Source organism: Patiria miniata, unplaced genomic scaffold (genome assembly GCF_015706575.1).
Source record: "Patiria miniata isolate m_02_andy unplaced genomic scaffold, ASM1570657v1 HiC_scaffold_6, whole genome shotgun sequence".
In the NCBI taxonomy this organism is placed as follows: Eukaryota; Metazoa; Echinodermata; class Asteroidea; order Valvatida; family Asterinidae; genus Patiria; species Patiria miniata.
Window position 1 is genome coordinate 21,026,225 of NW_024037073.1, and position 11,970 is coordinate 21,038,194.

The 11,970-nt window shown below is 39.8% G+C and overlaps 1 protein-coding gene across 4 annotated transcripts; it reads right to left on the reverse strand.

Moving 5' to 3' along the window:
• Positions 1 to 4,625: 4,625 nt before the first annotated feature.
• LOC119743232 lies at positions 4,626 to 11,322 on the reverse strand. 4 transcript variants are annotated; one of them, XM_038219630.1, is made up of 6 exons: positions 11,246 to 11,322; positions 10,209 to 10,410; positions 9,450 to 9,710; positions 7,448 to 7,663; positions 6,414 to 6,604; positions 4,626 to 5,449 (listed from the first exon to the last, which is right to left on the reverse strand). In XM_038219630.1, exons 5-6 carry the CDS (start codon positions 6,444 to 6,446, stop codon positions 4,973 to 4,975), a joined length of 510 nt encoding a protein of 169 aa, XP_038075558.1. In that variant the 5' UTR covers positions 6,447 to 6,604; positions 7,448 to 7,663; positions 9,450 to 9,710; positions 10,209 to 10,410; positions 11,246 to 11,322; the 3' UTR covers positions 4,626 to 4,972. The 4 variants fall into 4 exon arrangements, with proteins under 4 accessions (XP_038075558.1, XP_038075556.1, XP_038075557.1 ...); XM_038219628.1 differs by having other exon boundaries at positions 8,782 to 9,710; XM_038219629.1 differs by having other exon boundaries at positions 8,758 to 9,710.
• Positions 11,323 to 11,970: the final 648 nt, after the last annotated feature.

Genomic DNA, 11,970 nt, shown 5'->3' on the forward strand with positions numbered 1-11,970 from the left:
TAACCACAAAAAGCATGAAATCATGCTTAGTGCAGTGGTTCAGACTGTTGACTCTAAAACTGAAGGTTGTCGGTTCAAATCCAGGGTGGGAATTTTAAATTTTAAAATGTTATTTCTTTTGGGGTAAATTGAAACTTTATAGTTAATTTTGTAACCACTAAAAAGCATGAAATCATGCTTAGTGCAGTGGTTCAGACTGTTGACTCTAAAACTTTTGGGGTAAATTGAAACTTTATAGTTAATTTTCGTAACCACAAAAAGCATGAAATCATGCTTAGTGCATTGGTTCAGACTGTTGACTCTAAATCTGAAGGTTGTGGGTTCAAATCCAGGGTGGGAATTTTAAATTTTAAAATTTTATTTCTTTTGGTGTAAATTGAAACTTTATAGTTAATTTTGTAACCAGTAAAAAGTGTGAAATTTTGAAACTTCATAGTCAATTTCGTAACCACTCAAAAGTGTGAAATTATGCTTAGTCCAATGGTATGGACTGCTGACTCTAAATCTGGAGGTTGCGGGTTCAAATCCAGGGTGGGAATTTTAAATTTTAAAAATATTATTTCTTTTTGGGTAAATTGAAACTTTATAGTCAATTTCGTAACCACTCAAAAGTGTGAAATTATGCTTAGTCCAATGGTACGGACTGTCGACTTTAAATCTGGAGGTTGCGGGTTCAAATCCAGGGTGGGAATTTTATATTTTAAAATTTTATTTCTTTTGGGGTAAATTGAAACTTTATACTTAATTTCGTAACCACTAAAAAGTGTGAAATTATGCTTAGTCCAATGGTACGGACTGCAAACTCTCAATCTGGAGGTTGCGGGTTCAAATCCAGGGTTGGAATTTTATATTTGAAAATTTTATTTCTTTTGGGGTAAATTGAAACTTTATAGTTAATTTCATAACCACTCAAAAGTGTGTAATTATGCTTAGTCCAATGGTACGGACTGCAAACTCTAAATCTGGAGGTTGCGGGTTAAAATCCAGGGTTGGAATTTTATATTTGAAAATTTTATTTCTTTTGGGGTAAATTGAAACTTTATAGTTAATTTCGTAACCACATAAAGCATGAAATCATGCTTAGTGCAGTGGTTCAGACTGTTGACTCTAAAACTGAAGGTTGTCGGTTCAAATCCGGGGTGGGAATTTTAAATTTTAAAATTTTATTTCTTTTGGGGTAAATTGAAACTTTATACTTAATTTTGTAACCACTAAAAAGTGTGAAATTATGCTTAGTCCAATGTTACGGACTGCCAACTCTAAATCTGGAGGTTGCGGGTTCAAATCCAGGGTGGGAATTTTATATTTTAAAATTTTATTTCTTTTTGGGTAAATTGAAACTTTATAGTTAATTTTCGTAACCACAAAAAGCATGAAATCATGCTTAGTGCAGTGGTTCAGACTGTTGACTCTAAATCTGAAGGTTGTGGATTCAAATCCAGGGTGGGAATTTTAAATTTTAAAATTTTATTTCTTTTGGGGTAAATTGAAACTTTATAGTTAATTTCGTAACCACAAAAAGCATGAAATCATGCTTAGTGCAGTGGTTCAGACTGTTGACTCTAAAACTGAAGGTTGTCGGTTCAAATCCAGGGTGGGAATTTTAAATTTTAAAATTTTATTTCTTTTGGGGTAAATTGAAACTTTATAGTTAATTTTGTAACCACTAAAAAGTGTGAAATTATGCTTAGTCCAATGGTACGGACTGCTGACTCTAAATCTGAAGGTTGCGGGTTCAAATCCAGGGTGGGAATTTTACATTTTAACATTTTATTTCTTTTTGGGTAAATTGAAACTTTATAGTCAATTTCGTAACCACTCAAAAGTGTGAAATTATGCTTAGTCCAATTGTACGGACTGCCGACTGTAAATCTGGAGGTTGCGGGTTCAATTCCAGGGTGGGAATTTAACATTTGAAAATTGTATTTCTTTTGGGGTAAATTGAAACTTTATAGTTAATTTCGTAACCACAAAAAGCATGAAATCATGCTTAGTGCAGTGGTTCAGACTGTTGACTCTAAAACTGAAGGTTGTCGGTTCAAATCCAGGGTGGGAATTTTAAATTTTAAAATTTTATTTCTTTTGGGGTAAATTGAAACTTTATAGTTAATTTTGTAACCACTAAAAAGTGTGAAATTATGCTAAGTCCAATGTTACGGACTGCCAACTCTAAATCTGGAGGTTGCGGGTTCAAATCCAGGGTGGGAATTTTATATTTTAAAAATATTATTTCTTTTTGGGTAAATTGAAACTTCGTTGTCAATTTCGTAACCACTCAAAAGTGTGAAATTATGCTTAGTCCAATGGTATGGACTGCTGACTCTAAATCTGGAGGTTGCGGGTTCAATTCCAGGGTGGGAATTTAACATTTTAAAAATATTATTTCTTTTTGGGTAAATTGAAACTTCATAGTCAATTTCGTAACCACTCAAAAGTGTGAAATTATGCTTAGTCCAATGGTATGGACTGCTGACTCTCAATCTGAAGGTTGTGGGTTCAATTCCAGGGTGGGAATTTAACATTTTAAAAATTTTATTTCTTTTGGGGTCAATTGAAACTTTATAGTAAATTTCGTAACCACTAAAAATGTGAAATTATGCTTAGTGCATTGGTTCAGACTGCTGACTCTTAATCTGAAGGTTGTGGGTTCAAATCCAGGGTGGGAATTTTACATTTTAACATTTTATTTCTTTTTGGGTAAATTGAAACTTTATAGTTAATTTTCGTAACCACAAAAAGCATGAAATCATGCTTAGTGCAGTGGTTCAGACTGTTGACTTTAAATCTGGAGGTTGTGGGTTCAAATCCAGGGTGGGAATTTTATACTTAACATTTTATTTCTTTTGGGGTAAATTGAAACTTTATAGTTAATTTCGTAACCACAAAAAGCATGAAATCATGCTTAGTGCAGTGGGTCAGACTGTTGACTCTAAAACTGAAGGTTGTCGGTTCAAATCCAGGGTGGGAATTTTAAATTTTAACATTTTATTTCTGTTTGGGTAAATTGAAACTTTATAGTCAATTTCGTAACCACTCAAAAGTGTGAAATTATGCTTAGTCCAATGGTACGGACTGCTGACTTTAAATCTGGAGGGTGCGGGTTCAAATCCAGGGTTGGAATTTTATATTTTAAAATTTTATTTCTTTTGGGGTAAATTGAAACTTTATAGTTAATTTCGTAACCACAAAAAGCATGAAATCATGCTTAGTGCAGTGGTTCAGACTGTTGACTCTAAAACTGAAGGTTGTCGGTTCAAATCCAGGGTGGGAATTTTAAATTTTAAAATGTTATTTCTTTTGGGGTAAATTGAAACTTTATTGTTAATTTTGTAACCACTAAAAAGTGTGAAATTATGCTTGGTCCAATGGTACGGACTGCCAACTCTAAATCTGGAGGTTGCGGGTTCATATCCAGGGTGGGAATTTTATATTTTAAAATTTTATTTCTTTGGGGGTAAATTGAAACTTTATAGTTAATTTCGTAACCATGCTTAGTGCAGTGGTTCAGACCGTTGACTCTAAATCTGAAGGTTGTGGGTTCAAATCCAGGGTGGGAATTTTAAATTTTAAAATTTTATTTCTTTTGGGGTAAATTGAAACTTTATAGTTAATTTTGTAACCACTAAAAAGTGTGAAATTATGCTTAGTCCAATGTTACGGACTGCAAACTCTAAATCTGAAGGTTGCGGGTTCAAATCCAGGGTGGGAATTTTACATTTTAATATTTTATTTATTTTTGGGTAAATTGAAACTTTATAGTCAATTTCGTAACCACAAAAAGCATGAAATCATGCTTAAGTGCAGTGGTTCAGACTGTTGACTCTAAATCTGAAGGTTGTGGGTTCAAATCCAGGGCGGGAATTTTAAATTTTAAAATTTTATTTCTTTTGGGGTAAATTGAAACTTTATAGTTAATTTTGTAACCACTAAAAAGTGTGAAATTATGCTTAGTCCAATGGTACGGACTGCTGACTCTAAATCTGAAGGTTGCGGGTTCAAATCCAGGGGGGGAATTTTACATTTTAAAATTTTATTTCTTTTTGGGTAAATTGAAACTTTATAGTTAATTTCGTAACCACAAAAAGTGTGAAATTAGTCTTAGTGCAGTGGTTCAGACTGCTGACTCTAAATCTAAAGGTTGCAGGTTCATTCCCACGCTGGGAATTTTATATTTCAAAATTGTATTACTTTTTAGGTCTATCGAAACTTTAGTTAATTTTGTAACCACAAAATAGTGTGAAGTTGTGCTTAATAAAGTAATACGGACTGATGACCCTAAATCTGAACTTGAAGCAAATAGTGAAAGCATTTGCTCTCATTTTTATTTATGCAAATAAAAGTTATGCTGAAAAATACGTGGTAAAAAAAAAGCAAATGCTAGTTTTTATACAGACGACCGAATGTTTCAATGTTAATCATAATTGCATTGTTTATGTTTCAGTAATAGATATAAAGTGTTTGAGGACCTACGTGGATCTGGTTGAGCCTACAATGACACACATTCACTGAGCGGATTCGGGAATGCCCATCAAGAACTCGAAAAGATAGGAGAGACCAAGGCCAGTTTCTTTGGTAAAATTTTTCATTCAGGTCAGACAAACTTCCATGAAGACTCAACTCATTAGTTCAAGTCCCCCCCCCCCCCAACTGAGCCCTAAGACAACACTGGGTGTACACTGTTTACAAAATATGTCAGGTTTTATTTAGCTAAGTGGCTTTCAGGCTGTTAGTTCTCCCACGTTTTAATGGTGGTCTCTCATTTGACATGTCGTCTTCAAACGTTCTCTTGTCGAAGCCGTCGGGGCAGAATATTTTTGGCGTGCTGCTGGAAAGATCAATTTCAAACTTTTGTTCTTGTGAAAATCCTGTGGCGTGACATCACAGGGTGTGTTGTGATGTGGATGAGTTCTACCTGATTGATAAACGAGACCTGACTCAGAGGTGGCATGTCTTGGTGACAGTCCCTTGCTTGTCAGTTGGTACAGAATGTATTTGGTGACAAGTGAACGTCCTTATCCAAAGTCAAGGAGTCATGTCCCACATTATCTCCGGGGTTATCCACGATGTTGCCGAGCGGCTCCGAATCCTCCTCAGACGTTATCGTCATGACGACTGTCTGCTCCATGTTCCCAAGGGTGCCCTCCGAGGACGACATCATGGCCATGTGTGAGATGTCCTGTGATTGGTCGGTCAGGTCTGGTACCAAGACTGCAGATTCAGCTGCAGATTCCTCGGGGGTTGGTTTGGATAATGCGCAGGCCTGAGCGTACAGCCGCAGCGATGCTAGATGGTGGTGCAGCAGCTGGGTGTGCTCCTCAGACATGTGTTGCAGTAACTCTTGCAAAATGGACTGGTTCTCGCTGTCGTTGGTCAGACGTTTCAAACTGGACGTGTGCATCATGGACAGCTGCTGCTTGAGTGACGTGTTTGTGTTGGACAAATACTCAACCTGGAGGGCAAGAAGGATGGGCAGAGAAATTATTTGTTTACAGATGGAATTTTAATAGACCAATCCATCAGGCTCTGTCCCATGATGTGTAACCAATCACAACCATGACAGCGCAACTAAACGTCCGACATTGATGCAGTTTCATTATGATGTGTGCAGTTGGAGCATGAAAGCCTAAGGACACACATGTGTTGTTGCCCAATTATGAATGCAACTAGAGTACATGTATGAATGCAACAAGATGGATGTTTGTCTTGGTTCAAGACTGGACTCAGATTCTTTCCATTGTTTCAGCTGGTCCTGATCCCTGCCATTCAAGTTGAAGCCATTGAGGTGCTATAGGGCACTGTCAACAGGTAAATCAAGTCAAATATTGGGAAGTTTGGCATCCAAACCCAGGAATTCCAAGTGTATGTCTTGCATGCAAGTTAGGTATATTGGGGAATTTCCAAGTCCAGGTAACAAAGTTCCAAATACTGGATTTGATTCAAGTTTACTGGATTTGATTCCAAGTTTTTTTGACAGCGTCCTCTGGTATGGCAGTGGCTTGACCACACTTGTCAGGTGAGTGTACCTGTCAGGGGTGTCGCCATGGGAGGGGGGAACATGCCCCCCTTTTTGTTTGAAAGTGGGGGGGGGGGGATATCATAGCGTTTGTCTCCCCCCCTTTTTTGACCGCGAATAAAAATTGTAGCCTATATTTGATTCGATAGCTCAGAACAGCTGATTCAATAACGCCAACATAGAATGATGTTTAACTCATAATCTTTTGCTGAAAAATAAGGGTCAGAACTTGCCTCAGATTGCACCACAAAGCCTCTCTCGCTTGCATTCGTTCTGATCAAGTTATGTCCCCCACCCACCCAGTTATTGAGAAGCGATTGACGCCCTTGCTACATGTTGCATTCAGGGAACAAAATCCAAACTCATTCTTAGACCAAGACCAGATGGAATGCCCGCTTACCTTTGTACAAAGCCTTTCTATATTGCCTTTCATCCTGTGCTCTGTCTGGGCCCACGTGGTCCGCTCCTCCTCAAGAGTCTTCTCCAGACGTTCCTTCTCCTGCAGCAGCTGCGACAAGTTGTGCTCTGTGTAGCAAGTCTCGTCCTCCAAATCCCCTTTGCTTCCTTCGTCTGGTATCTCAATAAGAACAACTGTTTACGAGAGGACAGAATGGTCGAGGGAAAGGTTGAGTAATTATCCTGGATACTAATTCCTGTATTATAGAAAGTCCCTCAGGCCACTCCGGGTGAGGGCTACACAGAGGGGAAAGACAGGAGTAAATGGAGTAGAAATGTCGACATGTATGTTGCGCTTCAATGGGACACATAATCTGTAGCGGTAAAAACAGGATACAGGCAAGGAAGTCCCCAGTGATGCACTGCGTGTCAAGAACATGTAATTCCTTGTAACTGGGTGCAAGCAATCACTCACTTTTTCAAACCTTATTCCTAACATGAGGTGGGCAAGGTGAAGGACAAATTGCAATGTTAAATTGACTGTTAAAGTCCGCTTTCAAAATTTATTGCCACCCCGACTTATTATATTTTTTTGCTTAGAACCTTCTCGAATCTTCCAAAATTCAATCAACTTACACAACACCAGTGGTGCACCCTTTGCACCTCGTAATTTCAATTTGTAAAATCAATATCGGCCCTCACCCACCCCAACCCCCTAAAAAAAAATTGCTGAATTTTGGGTTGTTGTTTTATTCATTTTATTGACCAAACAAGTGCAGGAGTGAAGACAACTGTATTAAACATGCTGTTGTCTACCCATTCCCTTCTTCCATATGGATTCACGATATATCAATTGAAAACAAAGTGGAGGGGGTGTTGGGTGGGGGTTGGGGGAAGAGTTCTTCCTTGTATCAAATGCCTCCTTCTTGGCTTTTAGTCAGCTTTTTCTAATTATCCTTCACTGCTGGTGGCATTATCCTCCCTAACCTCTGGGTAGATGCTGCAGGATTCTTGGAGGGTCAGGGTTAATATTCTTACCATCTTATCTTCCCCATTGGCAGTGCTCTGGCTGGGATCATTGATGCAGGCGTACTGGTACTCGATCTGCGGCTGCTGCCCGTCAGTCTGCTCATAGCTCGGGGATGATGTGTCCGTCTCCGATGGCTGCTGTGACTGGGGGACTATGAGGTGTGTTACCAGGCTGGCACTGTTGGGTGCTGGGTCGGTGTATGTGGTGAAGATCTGGTTGACATCCTGGGTAAAAATGGTGGAGTGAAGTCGTTAAGGTTGATAAAATGAGACTAAAACCTGCACGGTTGCAAAAGATTCCATTTACGACACAAACGTACAGTGATAAAATTAGGTTCACAATTAATTATTTTAAAAGGCACGGAGTGTTGGCATTTGATATAATCCACCCACATCCTTGTAGAACTACCATACCTGCTCACAAAGTACATAAATTTCAACTGATTACATTTATTTCATGTTTTTTTTTCATGCAGATTCAAGGGGACCATTACATTACAGCAATGGCATACTCAGTTATCTTGAAGCAGCACTGAAACTGTGAAGGTTAAAAATAAGTGCATTTTCAAACATTTTAAGCCAAAAAGGTGTGTCTAATCATTCTCAAAAGAATGAATACTTGAGTCAAATGTTTGATTGTGAAATTTATTTCAGAGAGTCTTTTGACCCTAAATCCCTAGCATGATTTACTAGGAACCATACCCATTCTGGCAAATTCCAACACCATATGGGAAACTGCGCACACACATATTTCTGACTTTGATTCTGGAGGTGTGCCAACCCAATGAAAAAGACTATCAGTTTAGGGGTACTGTACCCATCCTGACAGATTCCAACAAAACATGTCGTTGGGGTTTGATGGGTTGAGTTCTGTTATGGTTAAAGCTATAAATAAGTCCAATGAGTTTAGGAATTCAAGCATCAGGAATTTACAACATTTTCTGAGTGAACCATGGTAGTTTAACCACATGTGCAAACATTGATCAGCTTATTACTGTTGATGCAGTTTAAAAGGAATAAATGTGTGCTTGGTCGGTTTTAATCCGAGCCGTAGGCGAGGGTAATTATCAGCACCCAGACTCCAACCAGTTTTTAAACAGAGTGATTAATACCGACCAAGCACATATTTATTCCCATTCATAAATACTTTTTCGGTAAAAGAAATCAAAACTTTTTGGTCAAAAAACCTCGATTTTGTTCAACAAGTTCACTTCATGTTTTTTAAACACCCCTCTATAGCTAAATAATGGAGTGTCTAGCTCGCGAGTAAGATGTACACAACTCCTTTTATGGAGATTGGTGCTCGCGTTCGCACGTACTGCGTGATGTCGTGCAAGACGCACCTGGAGATTGCGTTGTTAATTTAGGTCTTCTTCTTCTGTTGTACATGTATGTCCTTAGACTTGCAGCTCTGTCGAGGTGAGCCAGGCCAGTGTGTCATCCTCCAGGTTGATCAGGCGGCCGGTGTTTTGGGCAGGTGGAGATGATGTGGTCTACTGTCTGGATTGGTTCTGTGCAGTCGCAGGAAGTGCTGTCTGCCAATCCCCAGCTTTTCATGGAAGTACCATAGCGTCCGACTCCAGTCCTCAGATGGTTGAGGGTCGTCCACTGCTTTCGTGGGAGGTCTTGACCGCACACATCCTTAGGGTCGTTTATGAAGCGGTGTAGCCTAGGTAGATGGTTCTGCTGAGGTCCACCAGACTCTCCAGCTGGTTTTACCCAGGCGGCCTTAGAGACATCTGCCGATGTCGTGAGCAGCTTGTGGGCGTGCATGGCAAACAGCCTGGAGCCTTGCCGGTCTCTAGCCGTTGGATGGCCAACTGGAGTTTGTGTGCCGTGAAGTCACCAGAAAGGTTGGGATCACACCCCTGCGCATGGCGCAGCTCCTTGACTCTCGCCGACGTGATTCTAGTAAAGTTCTTGTTCATGTTGGGGAAGCGACTGTTGCTCAACAGCTGATACACGATGGAATTTGCAGTAATTGGACATTGTGTTGGGGTTGTGGACCTACCCGTGAGTTGTTGATGGTTTGCCATGCCCGACAGCTGGAATGGGTGAAATCCATCTATTCCACAGTCTCTGTCCATCTCTGCCTTCATTTCTCATAGAGCATACCGAAAAGATCATTGGCTGCTTTATCCCTGTCTTCGTTGGTCGTTGCTTCTTCATGGGTGCAACGTAGATTTTCACACTCGCCATCCCAGCAGGGGACGTAGGCCGTGAATGATGCCGTGGACGATGCAGGATCTACAACACCGCAATATTTTAAGACCTGGGGAGGGATACAGTAGAAGATTGGTTTGACAATTATGACAACAGCTGACAGCCATATGCACTTTGACAAAACATGAACTATGGATCTTTTTATATGGTTCTCTTGCTGTAACAGGCACAAGTAAGCTATTAACCTGAGTTAGGACTCTTGTTCAGGCAGGGATGCAAAGCTTTTCCCAAGACACAGTCTGCGTTTGGGCATGGCCTGTGACAACTGAGTTTATCGAACACTGATATCTGCTAAGAATAACCAGCCCAGGTATCTGTCAATTTCATAAAACTCCCACAAATGCCACTACCTTGTCCTGCTGTCCACTACCTTCAACTTATCTTAATTCAACTCACAAACCTTTTCACAAACACAGACCACAAGTCATCTTGTAGCATGACTCATGAAGAGAAAGCGAAAACATTGTCCTTAACCTATAAAACTGATTTCTTGGGATCCAGTCACAAGTATGCGAGAGCTTGGTCTTGTTCCCAAATGCAAACTCACCCCCAAAGTTGATGCCTTTATTCACGTGCTTGACCCTGTAGTGCGCCTTGAGGAGAATCTCATCAGTGAAGAGACTGTCCTGGGAGCAGAATGGACAGTGCAGATGCGGAGCCTTCATCAAGGAGTGGCTACACTCCCTGTCTGTGCATTGTATGGGCGTCCAGTCTGCCTCAGCGCCTTTCATTCGCACTGATGGATGCGCCTACAGTTGCAAAATAAAATGAGACAACCGTCAAGTTTACATGTGTGATGTAAAAAAAAAAAATGTAAATGTATGAAACGGCAACACCAATTAAATCTTCACAGAAGTTTTCAAAGTGGAGAGGGGGAAACAAATTAGGCCAAATAAAAAACAAAAACATGTCTAGCGTCCCCGCCTGCTTCCTTTTTGGAGGCTGCCTCCTTAGGTTCTTTTGTTTTAAACCAAACTTTTTTTTAAATTTTCAATAGTGACATCAGTTTAGCCTCTTACATTGTATCTGTTGCATCATGGAGCTATAAACACATTTCAATATAAAGCTGGTATGTAATTTGCCGAGTCCAATGGTGGCCATTTAAAAAAAAAATGGCAGCCATCTTGAAAAATAGCCCGGTCGGGCGACCATTGGGGAGGACAAAAAAAAAAAAAAGGGTCTCCCGCTTCCTTTTTTTTCAAAAAGCAGGACCCTAAGCATATTCTTTTTCGGAAATATTCCCACATCTGGCTATCACTTGTCATCCTGTGTACAAACTACAATGAGACTGGTCTGAAAATTTCTAAGTGTTTTCTCAGTAAATACCGCAATAAATTCCCTGCTAAATTTGACATACTTTCTGATGGCTGATAGTTCGCTGAAGGAAAACATTATTGATGGCCAGATATGGGAATCTTTCCGAAAAAGTCCTACTAGCACTAGCCATTCTGTTTTTTTTTTCAATATTGTGAAGTGTCCGGAAACTGGGCGATTTCACATTTTGCTTTTTGTTTAAAAAAGTCTTACGACGAGGTGTCCAACTTAAAAATATAAATAATTTTCCAGAATATCTTGGGTACCTACCACATGAATAGCCATATTCAACAACTCCTTTGCCTTGAATAATCACATAAATAAATTCTGGGGGAAAATATCAAGGGAGTGTTCAGCGTAAACAGCGCCCTCCAGAAAAAAAGAAGAAAAAATGTGGGTTTAAAGGGTTTTCCAAAATTCGATTCATTCCCAGTGCGGCTTGTTCTATTAAACCAATTTGAAGAAGAAGAATCATGTAATTTCCACACAGCTACTCAGAAAGCGTGGGGTGTCAAATAAGAAAAGACAAATAGGTATTATTGGGCTTCCGTTACGGGAGACGCAGGCATCTCGTTAAAAAAAGAAGGATGCCATTCAATGATGAAGCTGCGAACCTGCGACGAAGGCCGAGGTTTCGAAACAGCTTGCATGTGAGGGACACATGAGGGCAGCATTCAACAACATAAACACGCGACTCTTGACACATGCTTGAAAATCTGGCGCTACCCGTATTCTTCCGAGTGGCTGAAAACTTTCTTATTACGTCAGTATCAGTACTACAAGTTTGTTTTGATTAAAGGTAACATTAATTTGGTTGTTTTAATAGCTATTGGTGAAATCTGCATTATTTTATTTAGTGAAACGTCGTGCAGAAGTAGCCGTCATGGCCGCACTCCCGTAGACGCACTGGCACTGCGTTTACAACGCTATTGATAATAGCGTTGTATCATCATTGTATCTAATTCGTCATGTGTGTTCGTGAAGAGTTTGAGATG

Coding starts and splice junctions, on each gene's coding strand:
- LOC119743232 (XM_038219631.1), bottom strand. CDS start 6,446: ATGAAAGGCAATATAGAAAGGCTTTGTACAAAG. Junction 5,450..6,413: donor TAGAAAGGCTTTGTACAAAG/GTAAGCGGGCAT, acceptor CTTGCCCTCCAG/GTTGAGTATTTGTCCAACAC.